Source organism: Carcharhinus amblyrhynchos, chromosome 21 (assembly GCF_965287045.1).
Source record: "Carcharhinus amblyrhynchos chromosome 21, sCarAmb.v2.hapA, whole genome shotgun sequence".
NCBI classification, from domain to species: Eukaryota; Metazoa; Chordata; class Chondrichthyes; order Carcharhiniformes; family Carcharhinidae; genus Carcharhinus; species Carcharhinus amblyrhynchos.
In genome coordinates this window covers 31332127-31356780 of record NC_137344.1, presented here as the reverse complement: position 1 = coordinate 31356780, position 24654 = coordinate 31332127, and the positions used below count along the sequence as shown (strand labels likewise).

The 24654-nt window shown below is 43.3% G+C and overlaps 1 protein-coding gene across 1 annotated transcript in view; it reads right to left on the bottom strand.

The window, feature by feature from the left end:
* usp43a (ubiquitin specific peptidase 43a) overlaps positions 1-18739 on the bottom strand; it is a 456330-nt gene extending 437591 nt beyond the window's left edge. The window contains exons 1-2 of the mRNA XM_080208928.1: positions 17330-18739; positions 10222-10359 (exon numbers count right to left, since the gene is read on the bottom strand). Coding sequence (XP_080065054.1) covers positions 10222-10359; positions 17330-18019 — 828 coding nt within the window. The 5' untranslated portion in view covers positions 18020-18739. The remainder of the gene's footprint in view (positions 1-10221; positions 10360-17329) is intronic.
* Between the last annotated feature and the right edge of the window lie 5915 nt (positions 18740-24654).

Genomic DNA, 24654 nt, shown 5'->3' with positions numbered 1-24654 from the left:
AGTGGCCTTCTTCTGCCCGGCAACAATTTTGCGATTCTGTGGAAGTGTGTCTTTCTTGAAAAGATGAAACGTATCCACAACGTGCATTTCAAAATGGCCGCATAATATTTCAAATAGTAGTTTTCATTTGCATTTTTGTTCAGGAATATTTTCCCGCTGCTGGGTCTTTGACTTAAATTGGAACTGAAGGCACAAGAGAAAACTAATTTAAATTAAGAAATGCTCTGCCTATCTACAAACAAAAAGCTGGTAGCCTTGGTAACATGCACATTTTGGATTTCAAAAGGTAAACTTCATCAAAATACTTTTCTCAGGAGGGACAAGCTTCCTACATGAATGATGGCGGCTGCATTTGCCAGTTGAATGACTAGAAATACTTCAATGAATTTTGAATGTTAAAAAAAAACTATACATTCCTGCAATGGGTTTCCACAGAGACAGGCAAAATTAAAAATGCATTGACAATAGGGTGAAATGCATTTACTCCAGCCTTTTTGTTGAACTGAGTATCCATGGAGTTCTCAATGGTGAGCTTTGTTACTCTGCTATACAGCACAACGTTGACATCACTGCGTATCTTATAAGTTAACCATAACGCCAAATGCTTCCTGGTAAGGAACATTTTCTAACTGTCAGCCGTGTGGGGAAATATGTGTGTTTCAATTAGCCAAATCTTTCACAATCTTAAGTAAGTCTCAAACAAATGTAAAATCAATTAATTTAAAATTATTTGAAGCAAACACACATCTCATTTAAATTGTTAATTTGTAAACGTAACTTGGACGATAATGCACTGACGTCTTGTATTATTTATGAAGTTTCTGAATTTCATATGACTGCATTTTACTTTTCAAATTATAACTGAAATTAATTTAGTGCTTTTTAGCTCATTCCAATATTTGATCGCTAACTCAAAGCAATTCATGATCTAATGAACAACTGCCTTCACACTGAGATGCCCATGCATTCCGTTTCAATGGATGGCATGATGACACAATGGTTAGCACTGTTGCCTCACGGCTCCAGGGACCAGAGTTCAATTTCGGCCTTGGCTGACTGTCTGTGTGCATTTGCACATTCTCCCCATGTCTGAATGGGTTTCCTTCAGGTGCTCTGGTTTCTTCCCCTCCCATAAAGATGTGCAGGTTAGCTGGATTGGCTATGGTAGAATTGTACTTTAGTGTTACAAGATGTGAAGATTAGATGCAACTATCCACAGTAAGTGTGTGGGATTACAGGGATAGGGCACAGAAGAGGGCCTGGATCAGAGAGTCAGTGAAGACACAATGGACTGAATGGACTCTTCTGCACTGTAGAGATTCTAAACAAGCAGGCAAAGATCTGGCAAATAGAGGATAATGTGGGAAAATGTGAAATTGCCCATTTTTGCAGGAAGAAGAAAGAAGGCTATTATCTAAATGGTTAGAGATTGCAGAGCTCTGAGATGCAGAGGTACCAGGATGTCTTAGTTCATGAATCATAAAAAGTTACTATACAGGTACAACAAATAATTAGGAAAGCTAATAGAATATCAAAAATAGCAAGTGGAACTGAATACAAAAGTACAAAGGATATTCTTGGGGTGGTACGGTGGCTAGCACTGCTGCCACACAGCTCCAGGAACCCAGGTTCGATTCCCCACTCGAGTGACTGTCTGTGTGGAGTTTGCATGTCTGTGCGGGCTTCCTCCAGGTGCTCCGGAGTTCCTTCCACAGTCCAAAAATGGTTGATGCATTGGCCATGCTAAATTCTCCTTCAGTGTATCTGAACAAGCGCCAGAGTGTGGTGACTAGGGGATTTTCATAGTAACTTCATTGCAGTGTTAATGTAAGCTTACTTGTGACTAATAAACAAACTTTAACTTTTCCTGTTATACAGGGCACTGGGGAGACCACATTTGGAGCACAGTATTGGTCTCCTTATTTAAGGAAGGATGTAAACGTGTTGCCGGCGGTTCAGAGAAGGTTTACCGAACTAAAAGCTGGAAGGGGCGTGCTTGTCTTACCAGGGAAGACTGGGTCGGTTAGACTTTTATCTGGAGTTTAGAAGTGTAACAGGCAACTTGATTAAAACTTTTAAGATCCTGAGGATTCCTGACAGAGTGGATGTGGAGAGGAGATAAAACTGAGGTGGGGTGGGGGTGGGGGTCACTCATTTAAAAGGGAGTGAGGCTATTTTTTTTCTTTCAGATGGTTGAGAGTGTTTGACAGTCTCTTCCTGAAAAGGCAGTGGAAGCAGAGACTGAATATTTTGATGGCAGAGGTGGACAGATTCTTGGTAAGCCAGGGGGTGGTAGATTATTGGGGGTAGGCAGGATGTAAATTTAAGGTCACCATCAGATCAGCCACAATCTTATTAAATGGCGGGGCGAGCTCGAGGGGTTGAAAGGCCTTACACAAGCTCCTTGTTCATATGCTTGTATGCAACGTTCTCTGTTTCTCAGTAGATTCAGCAACAGGCCATTATAGAGTGATTACCAAAGCATTTTGTGTTGGGTGGAAGTGCATCAGAGCCAGCGCGTGAAGGCATTATCTGGAAAGAGGATACAATCCATTTTCACCAGCCAACTATTGAAGTCAGTTGCCAAGCATTAAATGCTGGATGTTGAAAGAATGAGCTCAGCTGGCTGAGATCATCCCTTTCTGTCAGGAGCACACAAATTAAATCAACGTTTTTATTTGAACAGACAAGCACTGAGAGACCAAGCCAACCAAACGGCAAGTCAACTTCTCATTCCTTGATGAAAGTATGACAAACCAACTTTAAAACAGAAATTAAGTTTAAAGCGGAACCTACACTCCCGGGTTTATCTTATCCTCGTGGGCAGGGGGACAGATAACAAAGATAAAATCAAGCAAATAAGGTGGGTTGAGGGTGGGGGAAAGAGAGAAAAATAATCTCAAATCCGCCTTTCGCTTTGTCTGCTTTTTCCTACAACCCTCCTTTGGAAGATTAGCTGGCTGCCGGAATGTAATTTTTCCTCGGATAAGCTCTACAAACAACCCACGGAAATCAGTGCTGTAAGAAAACGAGAATCACAGCATTTATTATACAGCCCGTAGCGAGGGCCTGCAGGAGTGGTGAACGTTGGGATTTAGACAGAGACTGGAAGACACTGGGCTGAGTTTGAGAAATTCTGTTGGGGGGTGGGTACATTAGCAGCACAGCGGCCATCACACTGCCCAGAGGAACGCTGTTTACCATCCATCTGCATTTCACCAATACTCATTAAAAGAAAACTTCCCCAAATTCAGTCTCATCTCCAAGGGTAAGTCAGGAGCACTCAGAAAACTCGTGCCTCCTGTTTCACAGCAGCTTACAGGGAACATTCAGAACCTCGCCTTTCCTTCGCCTCTATGAACGGTATGTTTTGTCTCTGTAGCAAGCAAGAAACAATATCTTTCACTGAATCCCAATCCACAGGATAATAATAAAGCAAATCAATTGCTGACCAGGTGAGGTTGTCCAATCCTTGTGGCTAAGGTGATGTTTTGTATTTGCCTACCTCAGAAGGAGAGGGGAGAAGAGGGGTTCTAAGAATGAAGGTGGTGGTGGTCAGGCAAGGACTGCAGGCCACAGGACAATTGAGGGAAGGAGCAAGGAGGTGCTGGGAAGGTCATGGAAGATAGGAGGAAGCTCAAGGCTGCCAGAGGGAGGGTGGAAGTGACTGGGCTGCAGCTACAGGGTCATAACATGCATGTCCATTGACATGGGCACAGCAGTTAGCACCTCTGCTTCACAGCACCAAGGACCCGGATTCGATTATCAACTTGGATCACTGGCCGTACAGAGTCTGCCATTCTCCTCGTGTTTGCCTGGGTTTCCTACAGGTGCTCCAGATTCCTCCCACAGTCTGAAAGACAGGCTGGTTAGGTGCACTGGCCATGCTAAATTCTCCCTCAGTGTACCCCAACAGACGCTGGGTGTGTCGACTAGGGGATTTTTATACTAACTTCATTGCAGTGTTAATGTAAGCCTAATTGTGACTAATAATTAAACTTAAAAACAAAACAACATGGCTACTAAGGAAGTTTGAGCTGGAGGACCGCCAGGGTGCTGTTTGAGAAGCTCACTGTGGGTTGGCAGAAGTCATGGGTGTGGCCCATGAGGGAGTGTCATGAGTTCCCATTGGTCAATGCAGCTACTCGAGAAATAAAGACCATGTGCTGATATATCTTTGTTGACCTTCTTCACACTGTTCACTTTGCCGGTCAGCAATGGGTCCTCATGTATCCAATACTCTCCCTTTGCATTATCAGATCGTGTAGCATGAAACAAACCACAAATGATACAGGGCAGTCTCTGGGGGTGTATTGGAGTGCTCCGCCAGATCTGTCCAGGCACTGGAACCTCATTTTCAGGATTCCTGTGGTGTGCTGTGGGTTGCGGCATGAGCCTCATTGTACCTTCTCTCTGTAAGAGTCTGAGGCTGTCAACCATGTCCTTTGTGGGTAGCCCTTGTCCCCAAGGAGAACTTCCCACCAGCATTGTAATTGCACACATTGCAGTTCCCAACAGACGAGTGGAGGTGGCCCTCATTCCCGGTTCTCTCCCCAAACTGGAACCGTGTTCATCTCACTAAATTCTGCCCAGAGCATTTTAACAAAATATTTCTTTGAGTAGGGCACAGTTTATAAACGGACATTATTCAAGAGTGGTCCAACACCTGAGCTATAGGAAGCCGATGCTCTCTTTCACTCAGTACTTAACTGATCAATCCCTAAACCTCGTAATTTTTTAAATGTTCAGCTGAAGCTATGCATGTTGCATCAGGCAAACAGGTTGCATGGATTTCTCAGTCATTCAGTTGGGAGATTCCTGAAGCATATCGTATGGGGATCAGGAGAGTAAGTAGGAAGCATGTTCCTTCTCAAACTCTACAGAAACTACGCTGAAACCAAGGCATTAAACAAAAACAGGAAATGGAGTTTGAATAACGCATTCAATTCTCAACATCCCTTAGAGGAAGCATTTTCATCTCCAGAGACCAAAGCTGTGAACGGAGAGTTGTCTGTTTGAATTTACTACAGACAATGCCAATACACCAACCTGGATTTATTGGGATTACAAATCTTTCAGTTGCTACTTTTTCAACATTTACATCATCTACAATCAATCTTCTTCAATGTGCACATTATGATTCCTTCTTAAAACGTTAGCTTTAAAAAACAAATGTTCCCCTCGTGTCTAAATGAGGCATCAGCTTCGATCTTCTGGATAGTCAGAGAGCAGACATACCCCGGAATATGTGGTACAGGACTCCACAGAAATCCCATGGGAATTGCCCAGTTTGAATTTCTGACAGGCAGTTCAATTCACCTGATCCCTGGGTCTTCCGAAAAAGTCTCCAATTTGGTCTCAAGTTTGAGCAGTTTTTACTCCATTCTTCAAGTTATAAAGCCAGTGCTCAGAATAAAGCGGGCGGACCCAAATTCATTCTTTGCTCCAAAAACCAAATTCAAACTGAATCCAATTCAGAGTTACCACAAGAGGGGGAAACAAGATTTAAGCTGACAAGATAAGGCATCGCACCCCATTTTGGGCTTAATCTGCCATTTGATCTTAGACAAATGGCCGAAAGTCCCATCCACTGACCCCATCTACACTTCCCATTGCCTCAGAAAAGCAGCCAGCATAACTGTGGACCCCACACATTCTGGACGTACTTTCTTCTGCTTTCTTCAGTTGGGAAAAAGATACAAAAGTCGGAGATCAGGTACCAACCGACTCAAGAACAGTTTCTAAGAACAGGCAGATAGCAGCTAACTCTACAAAAACGTCTGGAGAAGGAACTTTGGATCCCTGAGCCCTGGGTGGTTCCCTGCTGCCATCAGATATTTGAATGGACTTACTTTGCATTAAGTTGATCTTTCTCTACACCCTAGTGTAGCACTCCATTCTGCACTCTCTCCTTTCCTTCTGTGAGTGTTTGTCTGTATAGTGTGCAAGAAACAATACTCTTCACTGTATGCTAATACACGTGACAATAATAAATTAAATCAAACACAGGCAGATAGCAGCTAACTCTACAAAATATCTGGAGAAGAAACTTTGGATCCCGGAGCTCTGGTTCACTTATATAGAACAGAACAGAATAGAAACCTACAGTGCAGAAAGAGGCCATTTGGCCCATCGAGTCTGCACTGATCACAATCCCATCCAGGCCCTAGCCCCATATCCCTACATATTTACCATAATCCCTCTAACCTATGCATCTAGGACACTAAGGGGCAATTTTAGCATGGCCAATCAACCTAACCTATATATCTTTTGGATTGTGGGAGGAAACTCACACAGACACAGGGAGAATGTGCAAACTCCAGACAGACAGTGACTCAAGTGGGAACTGAACTCAGGCCCCTGGAGCTGTGAAGCAGCAGTGCTACCCACTGTGCTACAGTACCGCCATTGACTTCCAACTCACCAAAAATATCAGAAAATATCTTTTAAAAGTGTCATTTTAATATAAACTATAAAGCTGTTTTATAAAAGCTATGCTTCAATTAAACACACAAAACATCTGTTGATACAAAACAATTTGTTTGTCCCATGTTCAACTTTTCAAATGACGTGATTCCAATATGGAAGTTTGTTCTTAATTGTTCAACATTGCCTGGTAGCTCTTATTGCAAAGTGTTCAGTTCAAGACACAAAACAGGAGGACATTTAATTTACAGTCTAGACTGTTGAGGCAACATTGTTTCCTATTAGGTCACCATTTTGGCTCCCAAACAATGGGAGGGAGGTGCTGGGAGTAGAGAAAATGAGGTTCTGTGAGGAACAGAACAGTGCAGAGGAAGACGGAACTATACCAATACAACCAGCCATCTTATAAAAGTAACGTCCTCCTAGCTGGTCATGGTGCATCAGTTGCAATGAAATCTCAAACTTACAAATTAATTCCGGATGGAGGTGACCATTCAGCCCTCTTCCGAGATTACTGATTAAAAATGACTCTGCGCTCACGTTCATTCCAACGTCCTGTCAAATCTTAAATGATTCCAGGGCTTTTGCCTCCACTGTTTTCTCAGGGAATTTATTCCACAGAATCCCTACAGGGCAGAAGGTGGCCATTCGGCCTATCGAGTCTGCACCAACTCTGAAAGAGCATCTTACCCAGACCCATCTTCCTACCCTATCCCTGTAACCCTGCACATTTACCACCTAATCTGCACATAGCTGGACACTAGTGACAATTTAGCATAGCCAATGCATCTAATGTATTCTTATATAGGGATAGATATTGACTTTTTATATGTAAAGAATTTGTAATTAATGGGCCACTTCCCATGCAAGAGAATTATCAGGCTGCCACTTTGCTATTCCTTATTTCACACTAGGTCAAAATATATCCTGAGTGAAGAGCCACTTCCTGATAGAAAAAGTTACCTTTTACCACTTTTAATACTGATTCCTCACCCTTCTTTCACAGTTTAAGCTGAAGTTGAGCTTCCAGAATTACTCGTTCTGTGTGCTCTATTTCTACAGTTGCCTCCTTTCAAGGGCATAAAACCAAGGTCTCTCCAATCTTTGCTTACTGTCCGACCTGGGGGTCAGCTTGACTGTCTTCCTTCCATCTCAGTAACCAGAATTACTCAAGGGTTGTTCTGAGCAGAATACGGCTTGATCATAATTTTGTCCCATGAGCAATGCTCCTCTGTCTTATTCAGTTCCGCACCATTCATGCAGTACATCTGCTTCCTATTTTCACCTCCAATCCATGCTATTTACATTTGCCTATATTAAATTTCATCTTCCATCCCGTGACTCAAGCTTCTCCACTCTCGTGAGCGGCAGGTATTTGGACCAAATCCCTACAGTGCAGGAGGCCGTCATTTGGCACATCGAGTCTGCACCGATCACAATCCCATCCAGGCCCTATCCCTGTAACTCCATGTATTTATCCTGCTAATCCCCCTCCACCCCCTGACACTAAGGGTCAATTTAGCATGGCCAATCCACCCAACCTACACATATTTGGGTGCTTTCATAGTCTTGTTTCCTGATTTAAAAAAACTTTGTAAACCTGGCTGAAAGACTAATTTTGCTATCAAATCTTGCAAGCGTGGCTCTACACTCAAAGTGAGTACTTTCTCTACAGGACACAAGAGTCAAATGATGTGGTTTAGTAAGCCAGTTTGCAAAATATCTCAAACCATTTTACTTGTAATTGTAAAAATTGTTACCCAGCCAAAACAATTTGAAAAGTGTCACAATATAATTACTAAAATAGCAATTTGACAGAAAGCAGGCGGTTCGGAGGTGCAATGCTCATCTTCACAGCATGCAAACAACAGTTTTCTTTAACCTTGGAATGAATTCTGAAGCAGAAAATTGGCATTAATGAACAGGGATCACAACTGTCCCAACCCAACAGACAAATGGAGCAAAAACAACCAAAGAAGGTACGCCCACAGCTAGAAATGGAAAACAGTTCTTGCATAAACAGCAGGCGCACTTTGTATATTTGACTACTGTCACTGCTATGCTTATGATTTACCTCATAACTTTCTAAAATCAAATTATACAGCCAAAACACAAGAATTAATAATTATAAAACCTTCTGGAATTAATTAATAAACCGAGAAGTGATCAAAAGGCAGGACTGCTTCTTACAAGAAGAGCATTTTGAAATATACTAGCGTGCCAGAGACATTAGTGCTCAATATTCACTACCAAGTGGTGAATAAGACCTCATCAATAATTACTGATCGTCCTTACAGGATTCACATAAACCTGTGAAATAATGCAAGGTCCAACTAATCAAAGGCAGAGGTCATAGAACGCTTCCCAGGTAAAGCTGTCATCCCTGCTATTTCCCGACATCATGAAAGGCAGCAGCCACACTTTCTCGTTTCCTGACTTTTGAGACCATTCAGAGCAATCAGCAAATATTCAATCGTTTTGCTGAAGCATTTATAGAGAAACCCATCGCAGGCAGGCACTTACCCACAAATATATTCTAATGAACAAACAGCGAGGAAAACTCTGGATCTCAACCGTGTGATTCTTTTTCCATTTTCATGGAAACCAAAGAGCCTCATTTTGTGAATCGCAGGTGTTAAAGCCTTCACTTAATTTCATGGCTCCAGTTGAAACAATATTGGGTAAATATTGTACCAAAATGGTGATTACCTACCTTTCTGTTTAGATAGCAGGAAAGCACTTTCCACAAATGAGTGAACTACTTGCCAAGTGTAATTTTAAGCTAAGCTCAGGTAGGTTTGTTGGAGAACGGTGCATGAGCCCATTTTGCATTTTCCGTGGTTCGTTGCTTACACGAAAGGTGCCGCCACACCATGCTCAACGTTGTGGTGATGTCTAGACTAATTTCACAGCTCATTAATGTGGGAGTTATGAAAAATTATGAATAGAATGCTTAATTGCTGTCCACGACAACAGTAAGAGATTATTTTCAGTCTTTGAAGAATATGTCAAAAGAAGCCTACAGAAATTTAACAATGTTCAGAAGAAATTTTCAATCCAACAATTGTATGGTTTTTTCCTCTAAAATGGGGGATTACAGATGAAAGCCTCTTTTGTCATTAATAGAGCTAATTCATGACAAACAATGCGTTGGACTCCACTCTATTAAATACTTGGAAAAATCATCACAGCAGACATGTAATGCGTTTAGATCAATTGTTGAGTCCAACAAAAGTCACGAACTCAGGCAACAGGCTCTGTGTTCATCATTATAACAAAAGAATGATCATTCATAACCACTATATCTTTCCCCGGTAATAAATACACACAACAGGCTGGATTTTCTGGCTATGCCTCAAAACTGGAACATCTCGTCCAAGGTCAACAGATCTTAGCATGATCCACCCCCTGCCCGCTATGATTCCTGTGGCAGGCGGGATGGAAAAACTCCCCCCAATACACTCTTCCGACTGAATACCTTGTATAAAGTTAACTGCATACATTTTTGAATGGATTTGTTATAGTCCTGCGATTATCAATACTCAGCAAACAGTAAATTACTGGTGTATTTTGTTTAAGGCTTCTTTATGAAGCTACTAGATATAAACGTTGCAAGGGCAACAAATGTCCAGAAGATCTGATCTGTACACACTTATTAAACCTTTGTCATGGGTGTCAGTTCGATCTCATTCCGACTACTATGATTGTCCATTGTGTCGTTCTAAATAAGACACTGTGTAGCTTGTAAGTGGAGACCCGGGTAATAAATGAATCAAGCCAACTGTGTTAACTCACCTTAATGGAAGGCTTTGATTTTTTGTTGGGCGAACAATTGAGGTCTTCATGAACTCTGTTCAGTAACCACAGAAGGAACTCGAGTGCGTCATGCTGAGAATTCCCACGAAATTGCGACCCATATTTTGCTACTATGTTCTGAAATAAAACAAACATTCCTTATTAAAACAAGACAGAGTCAGAGTGTTTCAAAAGGTGAAAAGTCATAGTCGTTAAAACCCTTGAATTAGTCAGCAGGTAACCCATAAGTCGCGTGCGCTGCAGGAATAACATACATGGGATAAATTGCCCCAGTATCATAATCTCCCAGTGGAAATGAAAGTGAAACAGTATGTGTGAAATAAAGACAGGAAGCTTTGGAAATACAGTTCTGTCAGTATGTAAATTACACTGATGAAGGAGCTCCAACAACTGTATCTTATCTGTTGAGTAGCTTTTTTTAAAACCAAAGGGATGCTGGAACACTTGCACTTTGCTTAGCTCCAGGTTTCTATTCAGTGTAAGGATGGACAAGTTATTTGCACTGCACTCTCAATGCTGAACATGAAGTAACACCAGTAATAACCTAATTATGACTGTCATAGAATCATAAAAGAATCATAAAATCCTTAGTGCAAAGAGCATTTGGCTCATTGTGCCTGCACATATTTCAGTGCCCCTGACACCAAAGGTCCATTTAGCATGGCCAATCCACCTAACCAGCACATCTTTGGACTGTGGGCGGAAATGGGCAGCCTGGTAACAGTGGTTAGCACTTCTGTCTCACAGTGCCAGGGACCAGGGTACAATTCCCAGCTTGGCTCACTGTCTGTGTGGAGTTTGCACGTTCTACCCATGTCTGTGTGGGTTTCCTCCCACAGCCCAAAGATGTGCGGGTTAGGTGGATTGGCCATGCTAAATCGCCCTGAGTGTAAGGGGGACTAGCTAGGGTAAATGCATGGGGCTCTGGGGATGGGGCCTAGGTGGGATTATGAGTGGTGCAGACTCAATGGGCCAAGTGGCCTCCTTCTGTACTGTAGGATTCTATGACTCTATGAAATTGGAGCATCTAGAGGAAACTCAGGCAAATGTGGGGAGGCTGTGCAAACTCCACACAGTCACCCGAGACTGAAATTGAACCCCGGTCCCTCGTGCTGTGAGGCAGCCATGCTAACCACTGTGCTACTGTGACTGACGTAACACTTAAGATATTAAGCGTATTTGAATAAATAAATACAGCTTTATATTCACTGTCTCTTTAGTTTAATGCTGTATGTACTCATAAAAGTTGACCCCATGACGTTTAGCCTAAAAAACATAATATTTAATGCCAAGATGACGCAAGCTATTTACCATTTATATAGATGATCTGGAGGAGGGAACCGAGTGCAGGGTGTCGAAATTTGCTGATGACACCAAGATTGGGGGAAAGGCAAATTGTGCGGAGGGTGTGGAGAGTCTGCAGAAGGATCTAGATAGACTGGGCGAATGGGCCAGGAAATGGCAAATGGAATTTAATGTTGGCAAGTGTGAGGTGGTCCACTTTGGTAGGAAGAATGGTAGGAAGGACTATTACTTACGTGGCGAAAAACTGCAGCAGGCGACGGTGCAGAGGGACCTCGGGGTCCTTGTGCATGAGTCGCAAAAACCCAGCTTGCAGGTGCAGCAGGTGGTCAGGAAGGCGAATGGGATGCTGGCCTTCATAGCGAGGGGGATTGAATATAAAAGTAGGGAGGTCTTGCTGCAGCTGTATAGGGCATTGGTGAGGCCGCAGCTGGAGTACTGTGTGCAGTTTTGGGCGCCGTACTTACGCAAGGATATTTTGGCCCTGGAGGGAGTGCAAAGGAGGTTTACTAGGCTGATACCGGAGTTGAGGGGATTGAGCTATGAGGAGAGGCTGAATAAACTAGGCTTGTACTCGTTAGAGTTTAGAAGAATGAGGGGAGATCTCATTGAGACGTATAAGATGATGAATGGGATGGATAGGATAGAGGTGGAGAGACTCTTCCCGCTCAAAAAAGACAGTAGGACTAGGGGGCACAGCCTCAAGATAAAGGGGAGGCGGTTTAGAACGGAGTTGAGGAGGAACTTCTTCACTCAAAGGGTGGTGAATCTCTGGAATTCTCTGCCCGTTGAAGTGGTGGAGGCTGCCTCGCTAAATATTTTTAAGAAGCAGGTTGATGGGTTCTTGATAAGAGAGGGGATTAAGGGTTATGGGGAGAGGGCGGGAAAGTGGAACTGAGCCACGACAGATCAGCCATGATCTTATTGAATGGCGGGGCAGGCTCGAAGGGCTGGATGGCCTACTCCTGCTCCTATTTCTTATGTTCTTATGTAAGTTCTTCAGGGGTCAAAGCCCAAAAATGTTAGGGCTAAGGTATAATCCTGGAGAGGTTCATGATTTAATTTTAAATATCAAAATACTAATGATTGTATCTGACTTATTGTCACACGTACAGGGATACAGTGGAAAGTAGTGTTTCTTGCACTATACAGGCAAAACCTACCGCTCATGAAGTGCATAGGAGAAAAGGAAAAGGATAGGGTGCAGAACGTATATAGCTTGTAATGTTATAAAATTAATAAATAATTAATACAGATGAAGCATAGATGACAATGTTACAAAATAAATGTTAGATAATTAATATGATTTCTTCGGTGTTATTGGTTTTTACATTATTCCATCGAGTTGGGTCATTTTTGGATTTCACTTGGGTCCAAATCAAAGAATGTTAACCCCTGAAAATATTACCATTAGGGGCAGCACAGTGGTTAGCACTGCTGCCTCACAGCATTCAAGACCTGGGTTCGATTCGCAGCTTGGGTCACTGTCTGTGCAGAGTCCGCACGTTCTCCCCATGTCTGCGTGAGTTTCCTCCCACAGTCCAAAAGACGTGTTTTGTAGGTGCACTGGTCATGCTAAATTCTCCCTCAATGTATCCGAACAGGTGCCGGAATGTAGCGACTACGGAATTTTCACAGTAACTTCATTGCAGTGTTAATGTAAGCCTACTTGTAACACTAATAATTAAACTTTAAATTACCTGTGCAAAAGTCAACCCATGGGTTTCGGTCTAAAAACGTGTCTTTAAAACAAGTAATCGTGGTATCTGCAGTGACAGAAATCAAATTTGGCAGCTGCTGTGACCAAATGTTTTTTGAAGGGTGAATTTCCCTGTGTATGACTGTGTAATTGGAGCTGTATTAAAATCGAAATTGTTGAGAGCAACTCAAAATGCAGCTGATTCTGCTCATCAGTTTGCAGAATTTGTTTTGGCGCTAATATAAATTGGTGGCAGAATCAGTGCAGAGTTCTAATCTGATCTTCAGATGAGATGATAAAATTAAGTGCCAATATGCATGCGCTGACAGCACAAATAGATGTCAAGGATTCCACGACACAGGCCAAAGAAAAATAGTGTGTTAACCAACACAATATAAAGCAAAATGGTATAGGCATCAGGAGTGGCATGGTGGCACAGTAGTTAGCACAGTGCCTCACAGTGCCAGAAACCCGGGGTTCGATTCCGGCCTTGGGTTACTATCTGTGCAAACTCCACATATTCTCCTGGGCTTCCTCTGGGTGGTCTGATTTCCTCTCAGTCCAAAGATGTGCAGATTAGGTTGATTAGCCGTGCTAAATTGCCCCTTAGTGTCAGGGGGATTAGCAGGTTAATTATGTAGGGCAACAGGATTAGGGCCTAGGTGGAATTGTGGTCAGTGCAGGCTCAATGGGCCGAATGGCCTCCTTCTACACTGTAGGGATTCTAAAATTCTAAGAAAATACTGTGAATGCTGCTGAAATAAACAGAAAATGCTGAAAACATGCAAGCAGGTCAGGCGACAATCGTGGAAAGTGAATCAAAGTTGGGATTTCATCAGAACTGGAGAACGTTAGAGATGAACAGCTTTTCAATAAAGACAGAATCATCGAGAAGAGGAAAAGTTAATAACAAATGAGAGAGATGTGTTACAGGCTGCAGGATTTAAGCAATGAATGAGAAAAGTGAAAAAGTAAAACCAAAACAAAATTCATGCAGTGTTTCCCTTATTTTCTGTCCTGTTTCATCAAGTCAAAGATGAACTAACTACACATCCGATTGCCTTTTGTGAATGTTGCTGTCAGAAAGAACCTGATTTCAACTCTATGCAACTGAATGGGTTTCAAGTTAATATTTCACCCAGAATCTCGACTATGTTTGTCTCCATATTAATCACCGCACTCAAGATGCTTGCGAACCAACTCAAGATGTTATGTAAAAGACCTTGTATAATGTTGTCTGATTAACCTTTTCTGTTAAAAAACAGTATCTTTCAAAGTATTCATTGTGAAGCAATGGTCCCCAGAAATCCAATGTTTAAGTTTTTAAATTTATTTATTCGTGTCACAAGTTGGCTTACATTATCACTGCAATTAAGCTACTGTGAAAGGGCTTTGGAAAAAGTTAAGAGCAACAGGTATGTGATCATTAAAGTTGGGAGTGGCTAGCACACAGAAGTAATTGTACATTTTCATGAGAAAACTGACAAATTTAATAACAAACTTTGTTGCTCTTAAAACAATCCACTCAGCTTTATACCTAGTAGTCATTTTGTGTGATGTAATCAAGTCTAGAAATTCACGTGTGACTATTCTTGCTGGAAAGGTTTGCAATTCAATGAATAAAACGAGGCAGGAAATAAAAATCTTGCTGCAAATGCAAAAAGAATCAACTGTTAATTCAGTTTCAAAAGTTATATGTGCGTGTATAATTCACCTTGGCCAAGAGGTTCTATACTACATCTATCATGCAGTTTCACACATGTAACTGCAGCCCAGTCCAAAAGGCAAGTCTGAAAGTTTCCAGCGAAGTCCATTAAGTATCATTTTTAACATTAGAAAGTACTGGCACTCTCGGAATATTAAAGTTTAACTAGGAGCTGGTGAGTGGATCTCTGTGAATGTGAACATTTACATGCAGAGATATGGTGTCACTGGGGAGAACTGTTACAGGGGCTGCTCTGAGACCAGTGCTAGCAGTCTAACAACTCCACCAAGGTCTGAGAGTAATGCAGGGATTGATAATTGACACCATTAAATCCAGGGTACAATCAACAACCCTTAAGCAAATCTCGATGTGCTCTCAGTATCCGTGATTTTACAGGAATATTTTCCTCAAAACCATTTCTCCACTCTGAGTTCTTCATATTTCTTTTGCAAATTACCTATGTTAAAACAGGAGCAGTTCAATTTGTAACTACCAGCAGCAAAAAAAGGCAACGTTTCAAACTTGCACTGTTGCCTACAGCGTCAAGGACCTGCGTTCAATTCTGGCCTTGGATGGCTGTGTGGAGTTGGCACATAGTCCCCTTGTGCTTCCTCAGGGTGCTCCGGTTTCCTCATGCACCCCAAAACTGTGCAGGTTAGGTGGAGCGGACATACTAAATTGCCTCTTAGTGTTCAAGACTGTGTTGGGTAGCCATGGGAAACGAGCCATGGGTCGTGGGGATAAGGCAGATGGAAGAACCCGGATAAGATGCTCTGTCAGAGAATCAGTGCAGACTCATTGGGCTGAATGGCCTCCCACGGGATTGTACTGCACTATCGAGGAGCAGCCTAAAAAAAAAACTTGCATAAAGACAGTGTCGTTGATGTAAACTTGAATTAGTGGAAAGACAATAAAAGATTATTTTAAAAATTAGATTGGGCACTAACTGTGGCAACAATTTTGGTGAATAAAAGTAATTTTGCAGCATTTAAAAATGAGCCAAACATTTATTAGCCAGGGAATAACATCAGACATGAAACAGTGCCCCTGAAAATTAGCCCAAGTGTTGTTCAGGGTTCACAGCAACAGATTAAATCTTTGGCAATAGTCAAACCTTCCACATTCAGCCAATGGCAAACTCTCAGGTTCAGCGGATTCCTGGGTAAAAAAAAAGTGTAAGAAGTCTCACAACACCAGGTTAAAGTCCAACAAATTTATTTGATAGTAATTTCACAAGCTTTTAGGGTTTGCCTCTTTGTCAGCCCGCGACTCCGAAAGCTTGTGAGTTTATCAAATAAATTGGTTGGACTTTAACCTGGTGTTGAGAGACTTCTTACTGTGTTCACCCCAGTCCAACGCCAGCATCTCCACATCATAAAAAATGTGTCACAGACACATCAGATCCAGTTATTTCCATGAGGTTTTTGGCAATTGCTTCAGTCAAAAACAAGCTTCTGTGACCTCACCTGCCCCTAACTGGGAGACTAGGGATTGTTTTAATAATGGGGACATGAACCAAAACACTTTCAAACTCTTAAGTTTAATTTTATTAGTGCCACAAGTAGGCTTACACTAACATTGCAACGAAGTTACTGTGAAAATCCCCTAGTCACCACATTCTGACCTGTTCGGGTACAATGAGGGAGAATTTAGCACGGCCGATCTGTCCAGCCAGCACATCTTTCGGACTGTGGGAGGAAACAGGAGCACACAGAGGAAACCCACACAGACACGGGGAGAAAGTGCAGACTCCACATAGAGACCCAAGCCGGGAATCAAACCCAGGTCCCAGGTGTTGTGAGGCAGCAGCAGCACCAGCTGTGCCACCACCACCACCCCCACCCCACCCCCCAATTACAAAGGTTGTGATACTTCTCTCTGTCCATCCTGTTTAAAATGAGAGTATTTTACTCTGAAATTCACCAGCAGTTGGACAAATCCTGATCGTTTAATATAAGTGAACAGGTTACTTTGAGTGGGGGAGGGGGTGGGCAGGTTACCGGGGGAGGGGGAGGGGGCAAGAGGTAGAGATTTGAGAGACATACCTTGGGGATATTTTACACTGAATTCGCCAGTAGGTCAAATCCTGTTCTTATGTTACGTGGAGTGGGGAAGAGGGGGAGAGATTCGAGGAACATTTTACACTGAAATTCACCCCTAGTTGGACAAATCCTGTTCGGTTTCGTAAGTGAGCAGGTTCCGGGTTGGGGGAGAGAGAGAGAGATTGGGGGTGATTAGAAAGGTTGTTACTTCCCTGTGTCTATCCTGTTTTAAAAGGAGTGTTTTATTCTACATTTACGAGCAGTTGGACAAATCCTGTTTTGCTTTGAAAGTGAGTAGGTTACCTGGAAGGGGGAGGGAGAGATTTGGGTGGGACATACCTTGAACTGGACTGAGAGCTGCGGTGTGTAGTCCAGTGTCCAGAGAGCCCGCACCAGGGCTGCCAGTTGCTCGGTGACTTCGGGCCGGCAGTGGGACGGTGGCTCCCGGCTGCGGAGGGTGCCGTTGGCCCGGAGCTGCTGGAGCTCGGAGCGGTACTGCTCCAAGCCCAGGTACTCGGCGAAGAGCTCGGTGTTGCTCAGGCACTGCACCACGGCGTTCATGAAGCAGGTGTTGCCGTGGTTCTTCAAGCCCAGCACGCCGGGGGTCTTGTCCCCGGCCGAGCCCCAGGACAGGCGGAGCTCCCTCCCGGAGCCCCTGCCCAGGGACACGCTCCTCTCCGGGGGCTGCTCCTGCTCCTGGCTGCCCACCGCCTCGGAGCAAGTGGCCAGGGTGACAGCTCCGTCCCTGAAGCCTCCATCGTCTTCCTCCTCCTCCTCCTCCTCGTCCTCTTCCTCTTCTCCCTCTCCTCCACCTCCAGCATCTCCTCCTCCTCCTCCCCCCTCGGAGCCCACCTCTCCGAAAGGTGCCAAAGTGAATAAAGTTTTGAAGACCCCCCGCACGAAGCTGCCGACCGACCTCAGAGACCTCCTCCTGAAGAGTTTGCCGGAGAAGGACTTCCTCCTCTTGCCCTTGTTCAGCTTGGTTTTCAGGGTGGTCTTGCCCACCTTGTCCCCCGCAGAGCTCTCCATATCCCCCTTCCCCCAAGTCACTGAGACTCCAGCACCTGAACCACCCGTCTGGGTCCCATCCAGTTCTCACACACTCACTGTATCCATTCTGTCCAATAAATAGATATCAACCAGGAAATCACATCCACAAACAGCGCCTGGGAATGCCTGCTTCTCAGTCCAGTTCCTCCTTCTCAGAGTGTGAGACAAGGTGTGTTGTTACCTTACTCCATGTTGTGGCTAAACCAGCATCTGAATGAGTGAGTGTAGTGGAGCTGGTTTGCTGGAGGAGTGTGTGTGCTGCTCCGCCCCACATATCCACTCTACTATGGAGCCTTGCTTTAACACGGGAAATACTGCTGGCCACAGCATACAGAGACAAGACTGCCACTCAGAGACGTGTTGTTTCCATTCTCCTCCCCTCTCACTACACTCAGGCAGCTTCGAGTTGTAAATTTGAACAGAAGCAACAAGGGGATTTGCTTAATGTTCCACCCTCTCTCCCGACTTGAAATTCTCCAGCTGATCCAGGACCGTCCCGTGATCTTTCTCTTGTTGGGATTTCTCCAATAAAACTTATGAATCCTCCCTCCACCGCCAAGAAACTCAGATGCATCCTTTGTACTGTCCAGAAATCCCCTGATGTCCAGTTGGCGGGGCGGATTAGCGGAATTCCGCCTTTTTAAAATCAGCTTGTCTTTTTTTCGAGACTGATATCTTTATCCCCCCCAGCGGCGGGGAGCCGGGCTGGCGCCAGTTCAGGAGTTGCAGGCGGTGCAAAGAATCCATGCGAATGCTATCTAACAGGTTCCATTGTCACAACTGCAATACTCGACTGCAGCGCGTACCATAGCTGTGCTACTAAAACCTTTCATTCATAGTAGCATTAACACTCACTACCCATACACTACACACAGTGTTCAATCGCTTTTTAAAAGTACTACCAGGATGATACCCAGAAGTATTCATGGAGTTCTGCTTCCTCCAGGGATGGCTGTCTTTAAGTTCAACCTGACATTATTGGCAAAGTTTTATTGCATAAAACAGGTATATAACAAGAATTTAGGATTGGGCGTGGCACAGTGTATAGCACTGCTGCCTCACAGTGCCAGGGACCCCCATTCAATTCAGGTCTCGGGTCACTGTCTGTGTGGAGTTTCTCCCCGTGTTTGCTGTGGGTTTCCTCTGGGTGCCCCAGTTTCCTCCCACAGTCCAAAGATGTGCGAGTTAAGTGGATTGGCCATGCTAAATTGACCCTAGTGACAGGCGGATTTGCAGGGTAAATATGTGGGGTTACAGGAAGAGGGCCTGGGTGGGACTGGGGTGGATGCAGACTCGATGGGCCAAATGGCCTTCTTCTGCACTGTAGGGATTCTATGACTCTATTCAAACAAAAACAACTCCAAAGGGTTAGGTGGATTGACCATGCTAAATTGTCCTTTAGTGTCAGGGGGATCAGCAGGGTAAATACGTGGGGTTAAATAAGGCCTGGGTGGGATTGTTGTCAGTGCCGCCTTGATGGGCCGAACGGCCTCATGCACTGTAGGGAATCTATGAACTGCTTTAGATTTGGATTATGTAGTGAAGGAGGATTCATTAGTAACTTCATTTCACAATCATTTTGCCTTTAAATGTGCCTTGCATTTGTGCCAGCGACACCTGTATGTTTCGCTTATCCAAGTCTTTGTGATGCAGAGCAACACCAACAGCGCAGGTTCAATTCCCACACCAGCTGAGGTTATTCATGACAGTCTCACCTTCTCAACATTACCCTCACTTGGGATGTGATGATCGTCAGGTTAAATCAGCTCCAGTCAGCTATTCCTTCTCCTCAGCTTTGAAAACAGCCTATGGGCATCTGGGACTATGGTGACTTTACCTTCCCTGTCATTTTAGATGTTACAGTAAATGCACAAACTTTAGTTTGACATTCCTGACATTCTCTCTTCCACCTTCTTCCATCAGGAAAAAGACACAGAAGTCTGAAAACACGTACCAACCAACTCAAGAACAGCTTCTTCCCTGCTGCCATCAGACTTGTGAATAGACCTCTCATATCTGATCTTTCTCTGCACCCAATCTGTAACTGTAACACTATATTCTGCACCCTGTCCTTTCCCTCTCCCCTGTGTATTCTATGAACGGTATGTTGTCTGTATAGCGTCCAAGAAACAATACTTTTCACTGTATTCCGATGCATGTGACAATAATAAAAGCAAATCAAATTATGTTCTCAGGAGACATAGAGATAATTTTACTCAATTGAAAAGTGTAGCTTGGATCAACTCGACTGCCAATTCTCTAAGTAAAAAGGGGTGCAACAATGGAACGATAGGAGTAATGCAGTCCAAATAAGTTTCTATGGCATCGGTGCTGGCTCACTGAGCTTCAGTAAGCTGATCTTCTTTCACAGTGATGTTTGTTCATGAAGTACTTGGAGAACTTGTACACAGACTAGGCAAGAGCGGTAGATGACATCTGATAGATAACATCGCAACATAATTGAATTCCAATTTAAATTTGAGAACAACATACTCCAGTCCCAAACGAGATGCCTAAACTCAAATGAAACCAGTTACGCCGGTATGACTGGGCTATGGTTGATAGATTAAGAGGTATTCTGGTAAATAAACATTGGGAAACATTTAAAGCAATGATCTGAAATGTTCGAGAAAAATATGTACCCATAGAAACAAAAACTCAGTAAATGAGCTCCATCTGTGGCTTACCAGACAACTTAAAGATTGTCATCAATATCCTTCCATCATAATCAAGGACCCCACGCAACCCAGACATACTCACTGCCCCCTTCTTCCATCGGGGAAAAGATACAAAAGAAAGGACACACACCAACCGGCTCAAGAACATCTTCTTCCTTGCTGCCAGCAGACTTTTGAATGGACTTACCATATATTAAGTTGATCTTCCTCTACACTCTAGTTAAGACTGTAACACTACATTCTCCACCCTCTCCTTTTCTTCTCTGTGAATGGTATGCTTTGTCTGTATATTGTGTAAGAAACAGTTCTTTTCACTGTATACTAATACATGTGACAATAATAAATCAAATCAAACCCTTGTAAGATGATAGACATGCAACAATCAAATCTGTTGGGTATGGGGTTTTGCTGATGGGAACAGGGATTAGAAATTTCCAACTTTTGGCAGAATTCCAACTTTTCAATGATGGAATTACACCTTTTGAAATGTTTGTCTGACCTCCATCTCCCTCTATTGCTGATTCGCTGCTTTGAACACTGCCAGAATAACAGCTCTGACAAAGGGTCATCCAGACTCGAAACGTTGGTTCTGTTCTCTCTCCACAGATGTTGTCAGGCCTGCTGAGATCTTCCAGCATTCTCTGTCTTTGTAACAGCAGTTATTGTCTGAGTAGCTTGTCAACCAGAACATCTGTGCAACAGACCTGCTGTTTTGGAGAGCACTAGCAGTTATTGGCTGAGTGGTATGTGTCAGATTCCCCACTGTCCCCTTCCTTAGTTTCTTGATGTGAGGGGAGGCCTGTTGGTTGGGTATTATTGGTGAGGCAGAAGACAGGGCGGGCACTTTCCTCAGACACAGAACACAAGTGAGTGGATTTTTAAAAAGTTTTACTTATTAGTCACAAATAAGGTTTACATTAACACTGCAATGAAGTTACTGTGAAATTCCCCTAGTCGCCAAACTCCAGCACCTGTTCGGGTCAATGCACCTAACCAGCACAATTTGGATCAGGGTATCAGCCCTCTCTGAACACAAAGCCACTGAACTGGAAAAGAACTGCTGCAATAGCAATGTTCCATGGCCCAAGCTGCATGCTGGCTCAATATCAGTGTCTGTTCACATTGGCTGCCAAGCAAAGGAGGCACAGCCTGCCCTCATTACTCACCCATTGCTGATACTTCATAAGGTTGCAATGACATTTCTTCATATATGAGGCAACTGGAAAGTCAACATGCCAGCCAGGCCACGAGGGTGTTTGTCTTGGAGTCCAAAATTGAGCCCAACTGCACAATTCCTGGTCCGTCCAAATTTATTTTCAGTGATGTTCAAAGTTTGTTGGTCCAAAGATACCAGTTTACAGTGGACAACTGAACAAATCACCAGCAAATGCAGTAGTCATTAAGTGGTTAGCTACCAGCATTTTGAGCAGGCCACCCAATTATCCTTGCCTGCAACATGGTCAAATATGAATATCTCCCATGACTTTGCAAATTTCTCTTTTGACCTGAAGTTGCCGGAAAAATATTTGATTCTCCTGTGTACATTGAGAAAACCATTTGACCAGATCCATAACTCACAGTCTCCACTATAGGCAGGGTAAGAGGGCAGCTCCCAAAATTACCAGCTGCAATGGGGATTAAAGTTTGTGCTGTTGGCACCACTCTGATCCTCACCTGTGCAGCCAGCTGCTCTGCTGGAATCTTACATGCTGGTCCAGAATTATGAACAATGATGTTAAAGGCTCCAGTTTCCTTCCTAACCACATGGCCAACCACGTCTTGCCGTTGGTGCGTGTTAGAAGGTTTTGCAAATTGATATTCAAACTGCTCGGCCAAGTTATAAATGCATCTTGATAAAAGCAAAATACTACAGATGCTGGAATGTGAGACAAAAACAGAAAATGCTGGAAAATCTCAGCAGGTCTGACAGCACCTGTGGAGAGAGAACAGATTCAACAGCTCTGACGAAGGGTCATCCAGACTTGAAACGTTGGCTCTATTCTCTCTCTGCTGATGCTGTGAGATTTGGTGAGATTTTCCAGCCAGCATTTTCTGTTTTTACATGAATGCACCTTCCTTGGCGAAGTGGGACTTGAATTCAGAGCTTCTTGCTCAGAGGGAGGAACACTACCCACTACGCCACAAGACCTCCTAAATAGTCTTTAACCACCAAATGCAGTTATAAACCAATAATAGCTTTACTCACAAACCAGACAAAATCTACTCTCAGATGATTTGATAGGGGCAGTCATTTTTCCTTTTATTACTGATTTGTGTGTATGTTAATATTTACCTTTTACAATATACAATACATCACATTTACATTGTCAAGATAAAAATCTCTAGCCTAACACTTACACATGCACCATTATTTTGTCTGCCTGAGATGGTATCTCCTTTTGGAAAATGATGATTTCTTGATAACCAAGCCTGATGTTAACATGTATTTTCAGAAGGTCAGCCTCACTCAATCTCTGTATCACCACCTCTCTCTTTGTTTATGATCCTCCTGGAAACCTACCTCTGATTGAGTATTTAGGCAACTGCCTGAAGATTTCTTGCTTTGCATCGTTGTCAATTGTTGTCTGATTATCCCTTCCGTGAACACTGTTTTTCTACATTAAAGGCATATATGCAAGTTGTTCTTGAGTGGAATGATGAATTTGGGTCACTCCCTTTGTACCTAGGATCTACTGAGAGACATCAATCCAGTCAGTCAGAGCAGTGTTTGTAAAACTGGGCTTGACATAGAATTATGAAGAAGTTTTCAAGGTCATGTTCTGGTGTTAACATTTACTTCATCCGGTATTACATGTACTAACTGAATTAAATGTTGAGGTCACTTCAGCGATTTTATACAAATGCATTCATCCAGTCTTGATGGCAAACAAAGGGAAAACTGATGTTTCTACCCACTTGAAGTCCCATAATTTCATCCATTTGAAGTGGTCCTGAAGCATTTGCATTCTCCTGTAGATCATAAAGAGTGCTATAACTTTCCAAACCTCACTCTACAGCAGCGATGGACAACCTCAGCTAGTGAGAGGGCTCCTTCATCTCAAAAGGGCCGTAAGGTTGAAATCGGGCTTGTTCACCAACCATGACTCCATGAATAAGATTAAATACATTTAATACATACCAAATATTTCATAATGAGTTATAGAAAATGCTTACTCATTTTTATATTAAAAGAATAATGCTAAAGCAAAAGAAATATTTACATTTTGGATGCACGTCTCTCACAGTCAATGTTGTGAGCAAAGAGCATGCACCTCATTTCACTTGCTCCTTGCTTTACGTGTGTCTCACTTAAGTCATACTGCTGGGAAAAATATTACATGGATGGAAATCAATGGAATGTGCCAACCCTATGTGTGGGCGATGGTCAACAAAATGTCTGACAGACCAACCCCAAAATTCACATGTGGCCCCTGGTTGCCCACCACTGCCCTGCAGTGAATTTGCCATTTTCCACTAAAATGCGAACATGATTTCTTCTCACAAAACATTTTCAGACCTTTTCACCTTCATCCACTCCTCATCTGGTGAGAAGCTACCACATGTGAAGTGGTTATTACTTGTTCTTAAAGTTTGTCATATTTGGTGTTGGCAACTGTTGCTGTCTTCAGTAGCCATTTGCTGTCATGGTGGCGCATACTAGCCCACAGGTGATGTTGCTATTTTTTCATGCCGCCAGCTAGTGTCTCCAGGATGCAAGAATCAATGTTTATGTCCTTCATGTCACACTTGCAGGCATCTGTGAAATAGAGCTTTGTCATTGTGCTGGTCACCTGACTCCACGCCATGCAATGCTAAGGTATGTGACCTTCTTGAATCCTGCAAGGCTGTCTAAACCTGCAGAGTCTCCTCTGCTTGACAAGTGCTAAAATACTTGAGAACATTGCCTTCGAGAGGACTGACACATCTGTGATTTTG